The 21,055-nt window shown below is 44.3% G+C and overlaps 1 protein-coding gene across 1 annotated transcript in view; it reads left to right on the top strand.

Annotated features, from left to right (window-relative positions):
• Nucleotides 1-21,055, top strand: part of LOC138284409 (mucin-5B-like) — a 64,206-nt gene that overhangs the window by 22,116 nt on the left and 21,035 nt on the right. Inside the window, exons 12-30 of the mRNA XM_069223146.1 lie at nt 95-205; nt 1,637-1,706; nt 1,826-1,963; nt 2,065-2,229; nt 3,243-3,337; nt 5,836-5,962; nt 6,585-6,840; nt 8,165-8,217; nt 8,979-9,079; nt 9,278-9,429; nt 12,920-13,058; nt 13,171-13,278; nt 15,357-15,536; nt 15,809-16,048; nt 16,184-16,340; nt 19,309-19,437; nt 20,162-20,306; nt 20,619-20,662; nt 20,764-20,964. Coding sequence (XP_069079247.1) covers nt 95-205; nt 1,637-1,706; nt 1,826-1,963; nt 2,065-2,229; nt 3,243-3,337; nt 5,836-5,962; nt 6,585-6,840; nt 8,165-8,217; nt 8,979-9,079; nt 9,278-9,429; nt 12,920-13,058; nt 13,171-13,278; nt 15,357-15,536; nt 15,809-16,048; nt 16,184-16,340; nt 19,309-19,437; nt 20,162-20,306; nt 20,619-20,662; nt 20,764-20,964 — 2,611 coding nt within the window. The remainder of the gene's footprint in view (nt 1-94; nt 206-1,636; nt 1,707-1,825; nt 1,964-2,064; nt 2,230-3,242; nt 3,338-5,835; nt 5,963-6,584; nt 6,841-8,164; nt 8,218-8,978; nt 9,080-9,277; nt 9,430-12,919; nt 13,059-13,170; nt 13,279-15,356; nt 15,537-15,808; nt 16,049-16,183; nt 16,341-19,308; nt 19,438-20,161; nt 20,307-20,618; nt 20,663-20,763; nt 20,965-21,055) is intronic.

Raw genomic sequence — 21,055 nt, 5'->3', positions numbered from 1 at the left:
GTTCTTGTACCAGAGATTCTAATGTTTTCATTCTGTCTGTCCAGTTTAAACTACTGGAAGTCATTTATGCCACTGATTGTCATTTTCTTCCCAGGATTGCGTTGGTAACTCTTTCAGCGTCATGGCAGAGCTTCGCGTGTGTGGCAAAACAGAGAGTGAGACCTGCATGAAAAGTATCTCAATCAGCCTTGACGGGGGAGATAAGGTATGTGGCTACATCTTACTGGCAAATAACAAAAATGTGGTAGGAGGGATGTAAGAGGCAGAAGCATATTACAGCTAGGTTTAACCACGGGGGTCAGCAAAATGTGGCTAAACATAATTTTCAGATGCTAGGTGAAAACAAAAGAAGGGAACTCCGTCGCCTCTTCTTTCCAAGCCGGTGGTCTTACAAGAAGATTGGCTACTAATTACAGGAAACACTGCGCCCTTCTGAAAGCAAAAGAGATTCACTAATTATTTCCTTAGATGCTTGGAGGAGAGGTCCCTACCCCTTTTTCAGAAGACCAAACTTCCAGTGGCCCCACATTGTAGTGGGTAGTACAATATAAGATAGGCAATCTAAATATATGTGAATTGATTGGTCATGGCAGAGCTCATGTATTCATGTTATCAAAAATGTTAAATGCATAGGTGGATTAATTGGTCAGCATGAGACATTAATTGGGCAGCATAGGCCAACTACAGGCACCGATCTCCACACATATAATCTCTCTCTATTTCTCTATTGCTTGCTCTCTCTCTTTCTTTTCTTTTTCTTCTTTCCTCCCTTCCCAGTTTGGCATGCAGTTTAAGTGTCTCATAAATGATACAACTAAGATATTATTTTCTTGTATGCAGCATCAAAGCGCTTGACATTTGGCAGTTTTGTTGCCCATCCATGTAGTTAAATCTGTGACACTCAGACCACTGAACTGGTGGGAAAGGAACCCCATAGATGAGCCACGGTGTATGTTTATGGAGGTAGTAGCTGGGTAAGAGATAACAGAATTGTCCAAGAGATTCAAGGAAAAAACAGGGAAGAGTCAATAAATAGCCAGAAAATAAATGAGGTGGTTTTAAGTTGGCGCAGAATAGGTCCTAGTGGTAAACACACAACTCACATACCTGTCATTTTGATGCACCTTTTTCCATACGCCTTTCCTCCAAACATATAGAGGAGTTTCTACTCGTGAAATGCAATTCACCATTCACGCCTCACTGCAAGAAACAACACAGGTTTTAGACAGTAATGAGATGTTTTCAAAGCCCCCTGACAATATCCTGTTGCACGTGACACAACAATGTGTTTGGTTGAGCTGTTGCCCTTATGTTTGGAAACTAAGTCAAGCTTAGACGTGCCAAGCCCTTTCAAGAGGGAAATCTGATTGTCAGAGCATATTTGGGATGGTGAGGTTGGCTCTCTGCTCGAGTAAAAGCCAGGGCGGGCTCATTTAGCATTGACATTCAGCACAGGGTGCTGTATTTGATAGCATAGCCAAATACCTCCAAATAAATCTACTCTCTAGTTTTCAAAGTGGGCCACGTGAAATCCTCATGCCTTCGACTAGAGCAAATGGTGCTTTGACGTCATGTGGATCAGTTCAGAGAAGTTGAATGACTGGCCTGATTTGTGTTCTGCTCTTCCACTACACAGACTTTCTTCATCAAGCCAGATTGCACTGTGCTCATGAACATGGTCCATGCAGAGATGCCCATTGTCTCAGGTGAGTTTCTAGTTCAGATAAATCTCTGGATTGCTTGCTACCCCAATGCTTTCTTTGTTTTCTCGACTTATTTGCAAGATGTCCCATCGTTCCTGATTAGTCTCATTCTGTGCCCTTAGATGGCGTTACTGTGTTCCAGCCATCTTCCTCGTTTATTATCGTGAATACAAATGCTGGCATCCAGATTGAGATCGAAGTAATGCCCCTTATGCAAGCTCGGATCAGGCTGCAGCCGCACTTAGAAGGGAAAACCTGTGGTAAGTCTCCCTCTGCTCTTGATATGACACTTCTTTACCCATCTACTGATCGCTTCTTAACACTGGTGTGACTGCACCTTTGTCTTGCTTTCCTAAAAAAGGTCTCTGTGGAAACTTCAACAAAGATCAGGCTGATGATTTCAAAACTTTGAGCGGATTGGTGGAAGGAACTGGCGCTTCTTTTGCTAACAACTGGAAGACACAAAGTGACTGTCCCAATGTGCAAAACATCCATGAAGATCCTTGTGCCTCCAGTGTACAGAACGGTATGGATAGGCTTGAAGAATTGTATATCTAATGGGGGAAGCTTGGAGCCCTGTGTGCTGAAAGACAATCTGCTGTGAGGAACTGACACTTGCTAAAGTCACAAGAGCTAGCATGTCCTGCCTAGAGAGGGAATCCTCTGGAGTTGTGGGGCGGAAGGCCCATCTCTGCTAGCATATGCCTTCATATGACATCTCCCTCCTCACTGTCACCAGCGTCTTCGTGACTTTTTGGCTTTCCTCACTCTGTGTGCCTGGTTACATAGACATTGTCCACATATGCCACGTCTGAGGGAATGTTGTTTTTTATCCGTGTTAACAGCTAAATATTAACATGGAGTGCTTTACAATTACTGCTATTATATGCACTATTATTTAGCTTGTGGTCGCTCCTGCCACAAAGGGCATGTTCAATTGTACCTTGCCTGCTTCATGCTTCATTGTGCTGAAAGGTGCTACCTCTATGAGTCTGGATGAAATAGTTATGTTTCATCCAGTTCTGCCCTAATATTCAATACACTTCAAATTATGTAGCTCCCAGCAGAAGAATGAGCTGCTGTATGGAGTCTAGAACCAGTATACAGAGTAGGGAAGACTTTGAATTTAGGATATATGCTGAGCAGTACTGCTCTGGCCTTAGGTACCACAAACCAGGGCATTGTTTCCTTCACTATAAGAAGGGGAACAAAGCCAGCAGCCTTGAGTCATTGAGACCAAAACCAGACTTTTTAAAGTGACTGAGGCAAAGCCCTGTCTAGACTATGTTCAATTGATGAGGCAGGTTGTAGGTCAGACCACTTTCTGATAAATTCTAAGTCTCTGCCTAGTATGTGTAGTATGTCAGGTCTTCGGCTGTGGTGGCTGCTGGTTGACTTTCATTGACCCCCCCATCTTCACCGACAGCGTCAATGACCGCCAGCCATACGCACCTGGGCTGACATGACTTGTTAGTAAGTGTGGCCCTGCAATTCTTGTCTCTGGCATGTAACCCTTCTTTTCCTTATTTCTATGTGCAGCAAGGTATGCTCAGCACCACTGTGAGATGCTGTCAGACCCCAGTGGACCCTTCGAAGCATGCCATGCTTTCCTAGCTCCAGAGCCCTACGAGATGGTGAGTTGATTTTGCGTGGTTGGTAAAACCAAGGATGCCATTCTCTGCTGGTGTCTAATGGCTGAGTCACTTCTTTCCATCTTACATTTTGTTAAGCTCTTAAACACTAGCTTTTCAGGTCCATATGGTAGCCATGTCTTGCTGGCCTTGCTAGCCTGCTTTCCTCTGATAGCACTGGCATACTTTGTTGATGTCACTTAACTCTGTGCTTTACATATTACTTTCATTCATGCAAGGGACTTCTGTAGTTTCGTCGGAGATATTTTATGCTTACAAATATGAGTAAACACCCAATGGAAAGCTAAATGTGCATTCAAATACCAGCTGGCTCTACTAGTCCATTCCCTTTCTAAACACAATTGGCAGAAAACTTGAAAATAAATGTGGGAGGTTTTTATAGATAACATTAGAGATGCTGCGACAAACTGTGTGCTCTCTTCACAGAAAGTGAACTGTAAGCATGTCCATGTGACGGATAGGCTCTTATTATCCTAATGAGACTCCTGGATTTGGGTGTCAGAATCACTTGCGCAGGGGGGGACTGAGTCTAAACCCACTACAGGTGACACCTGTCAGCCTAATCCAGGTTTTGCTCTGGCTAACTAGCAGTGCCTCATCTCCACCCAAGAACAGGGATGATTGGGCAGCTGAGCGCATGACACAATTGACTCTTCAGGGAAATCGTGGTCACTCAGATTGCATCCGTTTCTCTCAGTTACATTAGTCTCACATATACAAGGACAATCAGAGGCAGAATAAAATTCAATAAGGTTTTATTGAATTAACTACATCTTAGATAATAAAGCATGTACTGCAATAACTAGGATGATAAAGCATGACAGGATTAAAATTGTGACAAGGAGAGTAAAGCATAAAAATAACGCTACCATATTGTCACTATAATTATTAAAAATAGCTCCTTACTAGGCTAGTTAGAGGACGGAATGTTAAGCTCTAATTCTGCCCTTCAGGTTCCCCTGGGAAGACATCGTACCTGAGCAAGATGCCTGTAGTCTACATAAGTAGCTGTAGCGAAGCACTCAAGCAATCAGCATACAGTCGTTGTCATCTGGCTGGAATCTCCCTCTAACGTACATGGGTCAAAGTAGTGGTTTTATAATAAAACAGCTGATGTTCCAAGAAAGGATCCCTACAGAAGAGTGTGTATGTTTCTATGAACACTAGAGACTAAGTGTTACCATGTTTGCTGGTACCCTATTTTACTACAGTCTTGAGAAAAGCATAGAGTGGAAGAAATTTCTTGTTTAAGAACGGAGTGCTGACCTAGGCAAAGAACAGCTAGATAGAGAAAAAAAAACAAGGCCACAAATGTGGCTATTAATAAAACGAAGCTGAATAAAATATGTCTAGGTTAAAGTGCACAGCGGCAAGCCTAGTTTGCTAAAATAACATGAATGAAGCTATAACTAAAATGGCTACACAACACATGTAAGTTATACAAGTTTAACATACACTGGAATGTTAGGAGCTCCACTGAAGACAGTGGACTGCTCCGGGTGTCTCATTGGCTGATAAAATCCTGGTGCGCCAACATTCCAAAGGCCTCACGGACCCTGGAGCCCAAGGGGATTTCAATCCCCTCGGGCCCAGTGAGGCCTTTGTTTTATTTATTAGAACATTCTGCCCTCTAGTGGCAGAATGCTCCAATAGCCTTATAGCCCTCCGTAGCTGAACGCAGGAAGGCCAATGGATGCGGTACAAACGGTCACTATCATAGCTAGTGTCACCAGGTCTGGCTTTAGGGGCAATGGGTGTGGCCGCACTGGGCGCTGACCTGGAGATGGGCACTGACCTAGGGGGAGGAGTGGCTCTGTGTTTAGCAATAACTCATGACGATGCAGAGTTCCTTGTGTGTTCAGGCACCAATAGAAATGTCAAGATAAGTCTTGTGACTAATGTTCCTGCTAGACAGAGAGAACAGAGTTTTGTCTAGTGGCATTTTTGACGTGCCACAAAGTAGTGCAAATGTTTAATATGCCTGCTGCATAGACAGACCTGTATTTTATGTGGGCAGCTGAGTTGATTAGTAAAGCCAGCTTTTACCAGCACTTTAAAACAAATTAAATGTATTTGAGGGAGGGGCCATGGAAACATGAGGGGCACTTTTGCCGGAGTGGTAGTGAAAGAATCCAAGGAGGAGGTCAAATATTGTGGCACCGGGCACCTTCAGCGCTAAAACAGCCCTGTGTGTGACATGTCTTTTCTCGGTGTTATGCCCATATAGATTTTGAATCATTCAAAATTACATTATCATCAAATTACAGACCATCGCACAAGGGCTTTAGAACAATGTTTTGTTTATATAGTCTTGTTATCTGATAATGCATGTACATGATTATTGGCAAACTAAAGTCCAGAGGAGTACAAGAATGAAGCAGAAGGAACATTTATGGTGAAAAATACTTAAGGCTTAATCTCTTCCCGAGGGAAAGCCTGTGTTGAATTTTAACTGGGCAACGTAATTTCTTTCTTCCCAGAACTGCATGTTTGACACTTGCAACTGTGAGAAGACTGACGACTGCATGTGTGCAATCATCTCATCCTACGTCCGCGCCTGCGCAGCCAAGGGGATCTTCCTGGAAGGGTGGAGGAGCGAGATCTGTGGTAAGAGGGGGGGTTCTTAAGATAAATAAAAACTTCCTGCTACTGTATGGGTCCTAACTTTGGCACACGAGACCTCACTGGGAAGGAATTAACCACATTTTTAAAGAGACATGCTCATGTCGATCGTATGGCATTATGAATACCAGAGTACTCTGACTAGGGGCATAGCTTCAGTGGGGCGTATGGGGTGTTACACCCCCCTACAAATGTATTTTGTAATGAATAGTTGGGTACAAGTGCTTTCAATTGGTTATGGCGAGGCCTAGGTCGGACTTCACTTGGGATTTTCACATACACAGAAACACACACATACGCTCACCTACAACCGCTGTCTTGTCTGTTTTGAAAGTCTTAAAAATATTAGTTTGAAAAATATTGTGTTTTAAGTACCCCTAGCAATACGCACTGCCTCTTAAGCCCCCCTCATGCCCTTCTTCTCATATATTGTTTTTTCACAAAATATGCCAGCGTGTTTGTTGGAAAATTGGAAGTTCAGACCCCAGCACCCCCTCCTCAATCTTACTGACCAAGCTACGCCCCTTACTTCGACTCCCATGCTTGAGTCTGGTTTAACTTTGGGCTTATGAAATGTAACCTTGTGTTTACCTCTCCCCCTGCCAAGGCAAGTACAGTGAAGCCTGTCCTGTGACACAAATCTACACATACTCCGCTGACACCTGCCAGGCCACCTGCCGGTCCCTCAGCGAGCCTGACAACTCCTGCGGTGTAAAGATAGTACCTGTCGACGGCTGTGTCTGTCCACAAGGCATGTACAGGGAAGAGAGCGGCAAGTGTGTGGAAGCCGACGACTGCAGCTGCTACTACAAGGGCTCCTCCATGGCACCCGGGGAGGTTGTACACGAAAACAAGGCTATATGGTGAGTTCACGAAAAGGGTCTTGTCTTTCCTGCCTGGGTCAGAGCTCAGCTGGGTTCCCATGGCCGAAGTCGGGGTGGACGGAGTTTCTCCACTGTTTTGAGAAAGGCTTCGCCTTCCCCTTATCTCAATGATGATAGGTGTTGTCTAAGAAACTACAAGTGTAAAGCACTGCTGTGCTTCAGATAGAGCTAAAGAACATCACAGGAAATAAACGCTATCTATCAACAAGTTTAACACTTAAAATGCATCCATCATATTTTATTTAGTAACTAAAAACAGTTGACAATTTTGTTTATAAATTCCACGTGTCTGTTTGAAAATATTGTCAATTTCAAAATGTTCCATTCTTTGTTGCAGCTTTGCTATGTCTAAAAATAAGTGATTTATAAAAAGTAAAACCAAAAATGTTCTTTTTGTATTTTCTTTGTGGTTGTGTTCAGTTATCGTTTCGGTAATGTAGGCCCTTGTACTTTTAAGTAAAGATTATTATAAGGGCATGGCATCACACCGTATGACGTAGCTTCCTGTGTCGTCATTTGGTCATTGTGTATGATAATAGGTCCCCAAGTATTTTCCTTAGGACTTCTGCACTGTGGGTGTCTTTCAAAAAAACGTTCAGCAAAGTGGGATTTTGGGTTAGCTGGGAGGGGTTGGTGCTTTGTACATTTGAATAAGCAGATGTTATGCTTTTCTTAGATTAACCAAGACGTGTTCATAATCATTTCTCGCAACATCAATGCATAAGCCTCGCGGCAAGCCAGCTGATGAACCGGGGCACAAACAAAGGATGCATTTTGAAAATTCAGCAGGACATGTTCGGCCACTCAGCCAACTGCAGAGAAAATATCAGGCATCTAATAATATTTCGCACAAATTCAGTGACTCCAGCTTTTGCACAAAGTTTGCAGTCTCTAAAACATGAATGGGAGAGCAGGCCACGCAGGCTGTACAGGGCCATGGCACAAATATGCGACTCATATTGCTTTTATCTACAATTAAAAAGGGACAAGGGAGCTATTTGATTAATATCTTTTATGCATGTGTGAAATTATTATTGATGTCTGTGCAATATGATAGTGAACGTAAAAAACACATCAATGTGAAGTAAAGCACTCGCAGATGCTATAACCACATCCAAAGACTTTCTTTTTTAAATCAGTGAACGATGTGCAAAGACCTTCAGTGATAGATTCCTGATATTGACCACCAGGTGGCAATGCGTCTACAAAAACGTAAAGATGAGGAAACTCATTTCAGAGAAAACTGAATAAGTAGAAATAACACTTTTCCCTTGTCCTCATGCTTTACCTCTCTTCTCCCCAGTACCTGCTTACAGGGGAAGGTCAGCTGTTTGGGAGTGGCAGTTAAAGACCCAGGTAATCTTCACCGCTTAGCATGCCTGTCCTCGGAAACTACAACCGAAGCCCGTTTTTGCAACCTTCTAATACCCTCAGATCCATTCTCATGCCTACTGCTAGAATTAATGGCTTGCATTAATCATTCTCTCGTTCTGTCTTTGAGGTCAATTTTCTTCTCCCAGCAAGTAACGCTTAGACACTTCTCTCACATTTAACTGATTATCAATGGTCACATATGATCAGATTAAAAAACGTTTAATCCGATAGGCTAAGATCTAGCGCGCTATATGGGAGGGACGGTACCATTCCCATGTCAGGCCCCGCCGCTTCACCGTTGCATATCGCGTTCTGGCTTCAGCCAAACGGTGTCCTTAGAAAATGTGAATACCTACGTGCCGTCTTCTTCTTCTGTCCTGTCCATCTGGAACTCATGCACTGCGGATCCTATTACTTACATCATACTGTTTAAACCGTGTGCTGTGGTCTGTTTTGTTTATTATTATTTGTGTATAGCCTCACACATTATCAGTGCCTATGGGTAGTAAGGCACTTTGACTACCTGCACCATTTTCTATTGGATAATTTCTACTACTGCGATTACCTCCCTGGAAGTGCGGCTATCTTTACCCTTATTACCCCATCATTACTGTCCTGAGGCCTTTTCCTTAGAAACCTACCGTCCTATAGAACAAGCGGTAAAACATTATTTTTGGTATCGAGGCAGGACCTCACAGCCTCTCCTTTTTTCACAGCCTCTCTTTTTTTCTCCCCACTTCCAGAGTGCAAGGCCCCCATGATGTACTTCGACTGCGCAAACGTTTCAGTGAGCACCAAGGGCTCCGAGTGCCAGAAGAGCTGCCAGACCTTCGACGTGGAATGCGTGAGTGCCTTGGGGTGGGTGGGGGGAGAGAAATGAAGTGGGTGCTTTGGCGCTAAGGAAGGCGACTTGCCTTCTGGCTGTGAAATGTTTGCAGACTGTAATGCATTTCTTGTGGACCATTTCAGCACGAAGAACTCGCTCTATTGCTTCTCTGGCCTGGGCTCTGCTAACTCCATCTTTTCTTTCTTTACTTTACAGCTCAGCACCCACTGCGTGTCCGGGTGTGTCTGCCCCGAGGGGATGGTGCTGGACGGCAAAGGGGGCTGCATCCAGGAAGAGGCCTGTCCCTGTGTCCACAACGAGGTTGAATACCAACCTGGCGAGGAGATCTCCGTCAGCTGTAACACCTGGTAGGAACTGCCACTCGAACCTTGTCAAGGGTACCATCCTTTATAAGCTGAGGCCGGGAAGAGGGAGCTGGGCTGTGCGCTTGCTACACCATGTTACTACTCGTGCATGTCGTAACTGTGAAAACGGGCCGGGGAGACGTCTCGTTGCAGTCTCCAAACAGTGTCATTAACACCTGGGCCCTTTGCAACAGCTGAGCAGGTGATCACATGCTACCCCAGTAACTCTTGCAGCAAGAATGTTTCGTAGATAGTGGGCAAGCTAAACAGGCCTAGGCACCATCAGACATCGTTCCTACATCAGTGTTAACACGATGCATTCTAGCTCCTCCACAACAAAGAGAAAACGAGTCGCAGCTAATTAAAATGGCTCCATGGGAAATTAGAATTGAAGTACCCTTGCTAGAGATCACTGATTTAATTTGAACCACCAGGTCTTGGTTAAAATCATGCCCAAGAAATGTCTGTGCCCTCTTCTACAGCAAGGCGCCGATTTTAAAGAAAGAGAGTGTAATTTCCTTGAACCTCACCAGGGGCGTCCAGTTTTGATCCACCAGGGTTGGAGTCATGGTATGGCTTTTCACTTGCCCTCTTTGGTTCAAAAGACGTGGGGCCATGTAAAATATCCTGGATTGCCTGCAGTTGTTCTCCAAGGACCAACATCTTGTCGTATTTAACGAAAACCCGTATGATATTTATGTACATACAGTTACTAAAATAGAAGTCATTTTTGCACGAATTGGCGCTTTGTGAGCCAATTCTGGATATCTCTGATATGCAATGTCATGGCTAAATCATGGCCTAGAGGACTATGGGGGAAACTAATCAATGACACAAGGCTGCTTGAAGATGGATACTAGGATTTGAATCTAGGAGCTTAACTCATTTAAGCAAAATATTCTTGGGAAGGTTTGTGGTTTCTTGCTTGGAAAAGACTGGAAGTGCAGTAGGTCATGGCTTAATGTAGGACAATTGTTATTAGTCAAGCAATGAACTAAAAAATGGTGTCCAGGGATTAGTTTTACATTTGTTGATAATATAAAATTGGGCATCAGGAAAGATGTGAGACCTGACAGAATAGTCGTATACTGTAATCCAACCATAAACATAAAACATCTGAGCTGGTCTAAATGTTATAAAAAAGACAAATACAGTGTTGCGCTCCTCTGCTGTAAAGAGGAGAACATCAGAGTGACCTCAATGGATCGGACTCTACTGCATTAAAGAAAAGTACTGATAGAAGCCACAGAACGGGTGGGCAGGAGGCCTCCAGTGTAGAAGGGACAAGCCCATTCCAGGTCAGATGAGGGTAACGAAGAAAGAAACATATCTAGATATGTACCTTCTGTCCCCTCTCATTGCCTGCGCCTGCTTGACTTGAGTAAGCCCTCAATGCTGCCCACGCTAAGATCTAGGCCCCCCGAGCTAGAAGAAGAAGTGACCAGGAAGAGACTCATGGGCACTGGACCTGAGGTCAGTGTTTGCCCAGAATGTCCTGCTTCAAAGAGGTAGCAAGAGAAGGGAAGGATGGTGTTGCAGTTAGAAAACTGAGGTAGGGAATAAGGTTATGCGAGAAAATGTGCCTCAGTGTTTGATGCCGTTACAAGGAGTATGTGATCTGAAGACTGGTTGCATTATTAGATGAAAGGTGTGTCAAATCAAATCAAATCAAATCAAATCATTAACATTTATAAAGCGCGCTACTCACCCGTGCGGGTCTCAAGGCGCTAGGGGGGAAAGGGGGGGTTATCGCTGCTCGAACAGCCAAGTCTTTAGGAGTCTCCGGAAAGCGGAGTGGTCCTGAGGCTGGTGGGGAGGGAGTTCCAGGTCTTGGCCGCCAGGAAGGAGAAAGATCTCCCACCCGCCGTGGAGCGGCGGGTGCGAGGGACGGCAGCAAGTGCGAGGCCAGCGGAGCGGAGGGGGCGGGTGGGGACGTAGAAGCTGAGGCGTCTGTTGAGGTATTCCGGTCCCTTGTTGTGGAGGGCTTTGTGTGCGTGGGTGAGAAGACGGAAGGTGATCCTTTTGCTGACTGGGAGCCAATGCAGGTGTCTCAGGTGTGCGGAGATGTGGCTGTTGCGGGGTACGTCGAGGATGAGGCGGGCTGAGGCGTTTTGGATGCGTTGCAGGCGGTTTTGGAGTTTGGCTGTGGTCCCGGCGTAGAGGGTGTTGCCGTAGTCCAGGCGGCTCGTGACGAGGGCGTGGGTCACGGTTTTTCTGGTGTCGGCGGGGATCCAGCGGAAGATCTTACGGAGCATGCGGAGAGTGAGGAAGCAGGCGGAGGACACGGCGTTGACTTGCTTGGTCATGGTGAGAAGAGGGTCCAAGATGAAGCCGAGGTTGCGGGCGTGGTCTGCGGGGGTCGGTGCGGTGCCGAGGGCCGTGGGCCACCAGGAGTCGTCCCAGGCGGACGGGGTGTTGCCGAGGATGAGGACTTCCGTTTTTTCAGAGTTCAGCTTTAGGCGGCTGAGCCTCATCCAATCTGCGACGTCCTTCATACCCTCTTGTAGGTTGGTCTTGGCGCTGGCGGGGTCCTTGGTGAGGGAGAGTACAAGTTGGGTGTCGTCGGCGTAGGAGGTGATGATGATGTCGTGCTTGCGTACGATGTCGGCGAGGGGGCTCATGTAGACATTGAAGAGTGTCGGGCTGAGCGATGAGCCTTGAGGTACGCCGCAGATGATCTTGGTGGGTTCTGAGCGAAACGGAGGGAGGTAAACTCTTTGGGAGCGGTTAGCGAGGAAGGAGGCAATCCAGTCCAGGGCCTGGCCTTGGATCCCGGTGGAGCGTAGGCGGGTGATTAGGGTGCGGTGACAGACGGTGTCAAAGGCAGCCGAGAGGTCGAGGAGAATGAGGGCGACTGTTTCACCGTTGTCCATCAGGGTTCTGATGTCGTCTGTGACTGAGATGAGGGCGGTTTCTGTGCTGTGGTTGGTTCGGAATCCGGTTTGTGAAGGGTCGAGCAGGTTGTTGTCTTCCAGGAAGGTGGTCAGCTGTTTGTTGACGGTCTTTTCTATTACCTTGGCTGGGAAAGGTAGAAGAGAGATGGGGCGGAAGTTTTTCAGGTCGCTTGGGTCAGCCGTAGGTTTCTTTAGTAGGGCGTTGACTTCAGCGTGCTTCCAGCATTCGGGGAAGGTAGCAGAAGAAAAAGAAGAGTTGATGACGGTCTGGAGGTGCGGGGCGATGATGTCGTCGGCTTTGTTAAAGATGAAGTGCGGGCAGGGGTCCGAAGGGGCGCCGGAGTGGATAGAGTTCATGATGGATTTGGTTTCTTCCGTGTTGATGTGGGTCCAGTTGTTGAGGGTGATGTCCGGGGAAGCGGGTTCAGTGGTGTATGGTTGGGTCTGGTCAGTGTGTTGCATCTAAAAAGTAACTCTGGGTTTCAAGCTGCATACAAAAGCGCTAAAGCATGTGCATGGAATGTTTTTTGCGGGCATGATCACGGTGTACTTGTTCGGCTGCACTGCTTCATTGATGTCTGAGTGACTCTTGCTCACAGCACCTGCAAGAACCGGATGTGGCAATGCACTGACAAACCTTGCTTCGGCACCTGTACTGTGTATGGCGATGGACATTACATCACGTTCGACAGCAAGCGCTACAGCTTCAATGGGGACTGTCAATACACCCTGGCTCAGGTACGCACACATAAGGTGCTGCTCTCATGGAATATTCTATTAACGCTCGTTCTCACAGCCCACAACCTGCTGAGAATGATTGCATATTAATTAACAATATCCTTCTCCTCAGGACTACTGTGGCAACAGCACTGCTGGCACCTTCCGAGTAATCACTGAGAATATCCCCTGCGGCACTACTGGCACCACCTGCTCCAAATCCATTCGGATGTTCCTAGGGGTGAGTAGCGCATGTTGTGAATGAATGGAAATGTCTGCATTAAGCAGAATGGAGCTCTAGCGGTAAACGAAAGCCACATATTCATCTAACATCACCATAACAACAAGACTAACTTGATTTTGTTTAAAGTATCTGTTTTCAGCAAACAGCTACGAATGCTTTGAATGAATTGATGAACTTACATGTGTTCTGTCTATAAACAGAAAGTGTTTCCTCAATCAAGCATCTATTAAGAATATGACTAATTATGACATTGAGTGCACTAGTATTTGCTGCCTCAGCATCTTGGATTTACAGCAATTCCCATCTGTTGGAAGTCCAGGGCTCTTTACCCAGTGAGTCTGTCATAGTTGGACTCTTGCTCTGGGCAAGACTGCTGGTTTAAGGATGACAGTACTTATGTCCGTAGGCGACTATGCCTATCCTACAACAAGTTGCAGCTGTAGTCTCAACCCTTCCGGCTCACTAGCAGTACCTCACCAAAACCCAAACAGTTAAAGGTGATTTGTGGCAGCCTTCACGCATGGACTCAGAAGTATGACATCTCAGGGAGTGTTGTGGTTAAACGGAGCTTACCCCTTTCTCACAGATACATCATGTCTCAACCAAACACAGGCAATAACGAAGATGCAGTAATGTTTCAATGGTTTTTATTCAATACAAACTGCAATCTGCAGTAAATCGCATGGGCTGTAATGATTAGGATAATGAACAGTGCAAGAGATAGAATTGTAAAGGCAAGAGTCATGATTATGAAGACTCCCACCATCTTGCAATAACATGGAAAGACATAGAGTGTATAATATGCCCTAATACCCTATCATAATAGGCCTAACCTTCTACCTAGAGGAGAGCTTGGTATGTTAAACCTAATCTGCCAATGCCTTGTCCCTGGAAGTAGCCCCCAACCCTTGTTACCTTGTAATGAGGTCTCGTGCTCAGACTCTGGAGGAACACGAAGTCCGGGTCAGCGTCAAGGCGACGTGCAGCATCGATAGCAGCGATAGCATCTGGTCGGAATCCCTCTGATTATATGTATGAAGTGTGATGTATTTATACAGATCTACTTGGACCCCTGACGTAGGTTGTTCCCAACAATAGATAACACAGCATGCTTGGGACGGTAATTAATTTAAACAATTCCCTCAAAAACGTGAAGAGGGAAAGTACCTAATGTGAACACCTACAGTTTTTTTGTCTTTGTCTATTGATTTGATGCCTTAGCGCGGTGGCACTGATAACATAAAACTAAACAAATGGCCTAACTATAAACAAGGCAGCCATCTTAGAAAAATAAATTAAATAAATGGGCTAAGACAGAGCAAGCTAAGTAGGTTAAAAGTCACTAGGTGACAGGGGCACGAGTCTGCAAGCCAAAGGCTAAGCTAACGCCTGTTATCCCGTTAAAACAAACTAGGATTCACTACAAGTCAGTAATATCAGCACAACCACCCTCTGTGCTTAACCACACTTCTGTAAACCTCCCTCATTCCTGTAAGTAATGACACCCTTTCATACGTTTTAGTGTGGCGGACAAGAAGTGAATAGCCATTAAATCAAGATCTTCCTCTCTGGTTAGAGATCCAGCAGAGTGGAGACTATTGAGGTTTGGCTTTTAGAATGAGCTCCCTTTGTCAGCCATGGAAGTGAGATATAGACCCTTGATTAGGCATGGAAGTAAAAAGCTATACTGACAGCTCTCACACAGTTTCTTATTTGGGCTTGAATGGAGTGCTTAGCTCCAGGTACTGAAAACTGACAACCTCCATCAAAAATAAATTACCATTGGAAAAATAATTTCAAAGCATGTACTCATTCAATAATTCTGATTATTAATTGGGCAGGTATGGATCAGCCAGCTATGTATTCTAGCAAATCTCTATAGACCAATATAGCATAAACCACTCTATTGCGTATTCACAGAAGTTAACAGGCACAATAAATGAACAATCTGTTTTCTTTTTACAAGTAGAGATAATTTAGATAGGTTGTAAAGAAAAGGAGTAGTTTAATTTCACTGCAAACTGAGACTGTTCTTTGTCCTCTCTACAACCTCACTGATCGTGTCTCTTCTCCAGGGTAAAGAACTGATCCTTCATGAGCAACATATTGATGTGGTGCAACGAGACAGCACGGTGAACATACCTTACAATGTCCGTTCTACAGGCATCTACATGGTGATCGAGTCAAAACATGGAGTGGCCATCATGTGGGACAAGAAGACCAGCATGTTCCTCAAGCTCAGTTCAAAATTTAAGGTGAGGATTTAATCAAAGGACAATACAAGTGTTCAGAGGAGCCAGTCATCGTATGAGTAAGTTAATACCACAAAGGGTTAAAGTTCAATGATGTTTCTAACAACCTCTCCCCCACGAAAAAGCAACAGTTTCTATGATTGCAATGTTGTGTCTTTGTTAATGGTCTTTGGATGGATGTGGCGCAAAGCTCAATGCAAGCCTCTTTCAGTATTTTAGTAACGCTTGTGATGAAAGGAGACTATTGACCCACACTTGTTTGGCTCTTTACACAGGGCAAAATTTGTGGTCTCTGTGGCAACTTTGATTCAAATGGTATCAATGACTTCACTACCAGAAGCCAATCTGTTGTTGGGGATGTACTTGAATTCGGGAACAGTTGGAAAGCCAGCCCCACCTGCCCAGATGCCTTGGAAGCGAAGGACCCTTGTACTGCCAATCCGTACAGAAAAGCTTGGTCCCAGAAGCAGTGCAGCATCATCAAAAGCAGCGCATTCTCAACATGCCACTCCCAGGTAACGCTGGTTCTTGAGTCACAAGTCTTCTTGGTGCATCAAGTCACAACACACTTGTATATCTAATACAATATAGATGGAATATACACATTGTATCATCCCATTCACAGTGCTTGTGTTTCTTTCCACTCACAGGTTGACCCAAGCAAATACTACGAGGCCTGTGTGACTGATTCCTGTGCCTGTGACACAGGAGGGGATTGTGAGTGCTTCTGTACGGCTGTCGCCTCTTACGCCCAGGCCTGCAGTGAGGCTGGAGTCTGCATTCACTGGAGAACTCCAAATATATGCCGTACGTATACGTGGACAGAACATGCAATTGAAAAACTTTAATGACCTAGGGAAGTTGCAGCATAAATCATTGAGTGAGAGATAAAATTGTTTACACCGAGAGAAATGTCAAGATTTATTGGCGACTACACGTGTGAAAATTTGTTGCTTCCTGAAAAAAAAAAAACGTTTTTTTAGTTTTCATTTGAATTTGTTTCAGCTAAGACTAGAAATTTCACAAAATCTCAAGGGTGAGAGGAATTTATATTTAGAATTATTTACAGTAATGAAAGAGAACTCTCAATTACCCAGGATTTACTGACCTCATGAGATTGTACAGGAGAGCGAGGCATTCTGCTGATACACGGCATACTTGTGAGAACATCTATCTATCTATCTATCTATCTATCTATCTATCTATCTATCTATCTATCTATCTATCTATCTATCTATCTATCTATCTGTCTCTCTCTACCAGATATAATAACGAACCAAAGGGACACACTGCACATTCACACAGTGCAATAGTGTCTAACCGAAGTTGGTGAAAACCTGCCTGTAGGGCACTCTGTGTGCCTACAGAGGTGTTTGAATGTCAAACATGCCAATATGTAATACAAACGTCTCAAGGATGGGTGAATGTGCTCCCCTATATTTCATTTACAAATCTTACCTAGTGATGGGTTTTGAATGGTAAGCGTTTCCTCACTTTCTGCTAATTTCTCAATAGTGGTTTGATTTACAATCGGTCTTGTCAGTATGAAATATATTTAAAAATACCATCGTGAGGAATCCTCTTTGGAGAAATGTAGTTATAGTGCATTTTAGTGTGGCCCACTAACGAAAAAAAGCTAAGATTGAAAAGATGTATATTTTTTAGTGCGCAGTGAAAAAGGAATGTGCTATATGGGCAACAGCATCTGGGAGTAAATACGTTTAGGGGTACAGCAAAGGACAGGGTTTGAGTTAATAAGGGGGTGGGGCGAAGAGTAGTGCTTAGGTTAAGTGACATATTTAGGATTAATGTAAGGGTTAGGTTTATAATTAGGATTAGGTTTTGGAATAGGTCATGGTTTAGGGCGAGTTTGAGAAAAGGAGGCTAAAACTCAGTTTTTCAAAAATAAATTTGTTATAAACACTAACTTAATACTCTCTGTCTAATTATAATTGAAAGTGTTGCTTTCTGAGAGTTCAATATAGTCGGTTTCACTATTATATTCATCGAAATATTCTTCATTACAACATGTAGCTATTATAGTAGCATGATCAGCTTCAGTGATAAGTATAGGACTATCGGCCTGATCTAGACTTTGACTATGTTAGACTGTCTGTCAGGGTGATGGAGGACTTTACGTTTGCCACCCTGATAGACTACCGTATGGCAAATTTAGAGACCGCATTGGTACAGTGTTAATCCCTTCACCTTGACAGGAACTGATGCCTTAGCAGTTCCTGTCAAGGTACTCGGGCCCGTATTTATACTTTTTTAGCGCCGCATTTGCGTCGTTTTTTGACGCAAAAACGGTGCAAACTTGCAAAAGACCATTGTATTTTGTAGGTTTGCGCCGTTTTGCGTCAAAAAGCGGCGCAAATGCGGCGCTAAAAAAAGTATAAATACGGGCCTCAATGTTTGATGGACAGCCTCTGCCGGTTTTGACGGCAGTCTCCAAAACTTTAGCAACGTTTTTGTTTCTCAGAACCAACCTCCCAAAGTTTGTTATTGAAAAACAAAACAAATATTAAACCTGCACACCCACGGAGTTTTTCTTTGGATGTGGGGTTCATCATTTGTTATTTTCTGTCCTTGACAAAAAAAAAAAGGATATAACATCATCCTCCCTAATTAGGGCAGACAGGCCATCAGTTTGAGGGACAGGGTATTACATTGTGAGTGTCCTGTTTGCCAAGCCCTAAATTAACCTCTATATCACTAGAAGATTCAGATTTTACATTTATTTCAAGTATGCTTGGTAAAGTTTATAAATTGCTAACCTCTAAATTAACCACTATCTCAATAGAATATTCAGATTGTACATTTATTACAAGTATTCTTGGTGAAGTTTATAAAGTCTACATCTAGACAAAAGCCAACTTAGAATTTCTTGACATCCCCAGGTAAGGATTTCTCAGTTTTACCACCTAGTGTTAACCAGGTACATGAATATGGTTACATTTCCATATAGTACTAGATAATGTACAAAAAATGATGTTTAGAAGAGATCTACTACTGCAAGGAGATACTATAAGACCGCCTCAGGCAAACTGTGGATGCCTAACTTGCTAATAACATTTACCCTGATCCCTCATGTACATTGTGTCTGTCAGGTCATTGCAAATCTGTGGTCTTGCATAAAGCTGCATGTTTCTAGCCAAATACACAGCGGCGGCTGCTGTAAATCTCAAGGGAAGGGGCGGGCAGGGGAATGGATAGTTGAGGGGGGAATGAAAAATAAATAGGATAAAAACTAACCTTTTGCCATCACCTCCGCCTCCTGTTATGTTGCTCCTCTTCCTTTCCTCGATGTGGTGTCCCGGCATTCACTGGGACACCTGCACAGGCTCCCCAGCAATGCTGGCACTGCTGTCATGCTAAACCTATCATGAAAACATTATCAGGATTGGTCTGAGCCGCTTGGACTGCCGCTCAGACACAACCCACAGTAAGTGTGCATGTGTGTTTGGCCTGTCTGAGACAGCTGGCCAAACACACATGCACACTTAGGTGCACTCTCTCCTCCTCCCCCACCGACCTCACACCTCCCGTGGCCCAGTCCACATCTCCTTGAACATGCTGATGGCTGAGCCAGCAGCTGAAAGATAAATTGTTAAATTAAATATTGTTTTATCTTTCAGCTCTTGGCTTAGCCTGGGGGGTGATGCCTCTTTGCCATTGAGAAGGAACCACCTCTGCATATGCAGTTCACAACACATTGCTGGAATAGCAAAATACATAAACGACAAGAATTGCTCCATTGTCTTTCTTTCTGCAGCTCTGTTCTGCGACTTCTACAACCCAGATGGGGACTGTGAGTGGCACTACAAACCATGCGGTGCTCCCTGCATGAAAACCTGCACCAACCCTGGTGGGAAATGCCTTTATGAGTTGCCGGGCTTGGAAGGTATGAAAAACATGAACTCAACTTTATCAATAATCTGCCCTATTTTCAGCAATTAGAAGCATTTGAAATATACCATACTGGATAGTAGAGGTATAGGCAGGGTGCAACGGAGAGAAGTTTGGCAGTTGTCTTCCCAGCCCAGGCTCATGTGCTCGGGTTCAGAGCTAGCATCACTGCCATTGTCAGACTAATACTAATGTGCGAGGAGATCCAACATATTGATGGGTGAAAACTGTAGACAGGTAGAGCTTTTTGCCTCAGAAATGTCTGCCCCAAGACCCATTCTGTCCAACGATTCTATAGTCTTGATACTATGGGCCATGGCAGAAAAAGTATTTGGAGCACCACCGTGATAGCTACTGCTTGTTATTTTGGCACTTTCCTGACCTTTCTTAGTTCTCCTTGTCATTTATTAGGCACCAAATTGTTTAGAAATCTCTCATTTGTTCACGTGCTAGTTCTCCTCTAATTTATAAAGTCAGGGATGTTTTATTAACTAATCTGCAAGAAATATGGCTGAGTGCCAGTTCCTCCAGTAACGAACAATGTTCCAAATTTGTGACAAAAGTGGAGTATCGAAGCCACCCTCCCTGATAGCTCGATTCAGTGGGTTTCGAAAAGCTTTGACAGGAAATAAGCAAGCACAGAAAGCTATGATTCATTTCTTTCTCACAAATTCCCTGTTTTGTGCTAGTTTCATCCTTTTTCTTCCTGAAATCTTTAGGTTGCTACCCCAGCTGCCCAGAGGACCGACCCTACTTTGATGAGCAGAATATGGCCTGCATTGCTTACTGTGGTTGCTATGACAATCATGGCAACCTCTACAGACCTGGGACCAAAACCTTCGGTGTAGAGAACTGCATGTCATGGTAAGCGAGGATGAGTGACAGGGCAGTGATACTGTATGTGATTCTGTATAAGTGATTGCTACCTTTTTTAACTCCTAGTTAATCGTGATCATTTTTGGTTGTCCTTCCTAGTGACAGCCCTCTGTTTAGGTCTCTAGGACCTATAGCTGAATTCTGCGAAGGAAAAAAAAAAATATCTGCATGTTTTCTTGCTTGATTAAAATGTGTCTAATTTGGCCGTGTAGCCGGCAACAAAATTCGTTTTTTTTGTAAAGTAACAGAGCATATACGTTTGTGAGGCTTATAACTCATGTCTACTTTCTTTCCAACTAGTACGTGCATTGACAATGACTTGAAATGCAACTATGACCTTGAAGGTAAGATGTCAAGGGTCGCAAGTGCAGTACAGTCTTTCTTGCTATCACCCTAGACCTCCTAGGAGCGTGATTATTCCCTGACTTCATGCTTGTTTTTTCAGCCTGTTTTTGTTATTACGATGGCAAGAAGTACAAGTATGATGAAGAAATCTACAGAACCGGTGATAACCTGGGCAGCTGCTTTGTAGCAACCTGTGCAGCCAATGGCACAATCAACCGTCAGATTACCGAATGTACAACCACAGCACCGACCACAACCTTCACCTTCAGCACTGGCACAACCACTTCTTCGCACACCAGGGGTAGGTTGTTTGAGTTCTTTTTGATAAACATGCTCTTGTGACCAGGGTACTTAGATTTTTTATAGAGACATCGGTGGGATCAGTAAGTAGG

Source organism: Pleurodeles waltl, chromosome 3_1, assembly GCF_031143425.1.
Source record: "Pleurodeles waltl isolate 20211129_DDA chromosome 3_1, aPleWal1.hap1.20221129, whole genome shotgun sequence".
Taxonomy (NCBI): domain Eukaryota; kingdom Metazoa; phylum Chordata; class Amphibia; order Caudata; family Salamandridae; genus Pleurodeles; species Pleurodeles waltl.
The sequence above is the reverse complement of the archived record's forward strand: the minus strand, read 5'-3'. Positions and strand labels throughout refer to the sequence as shown.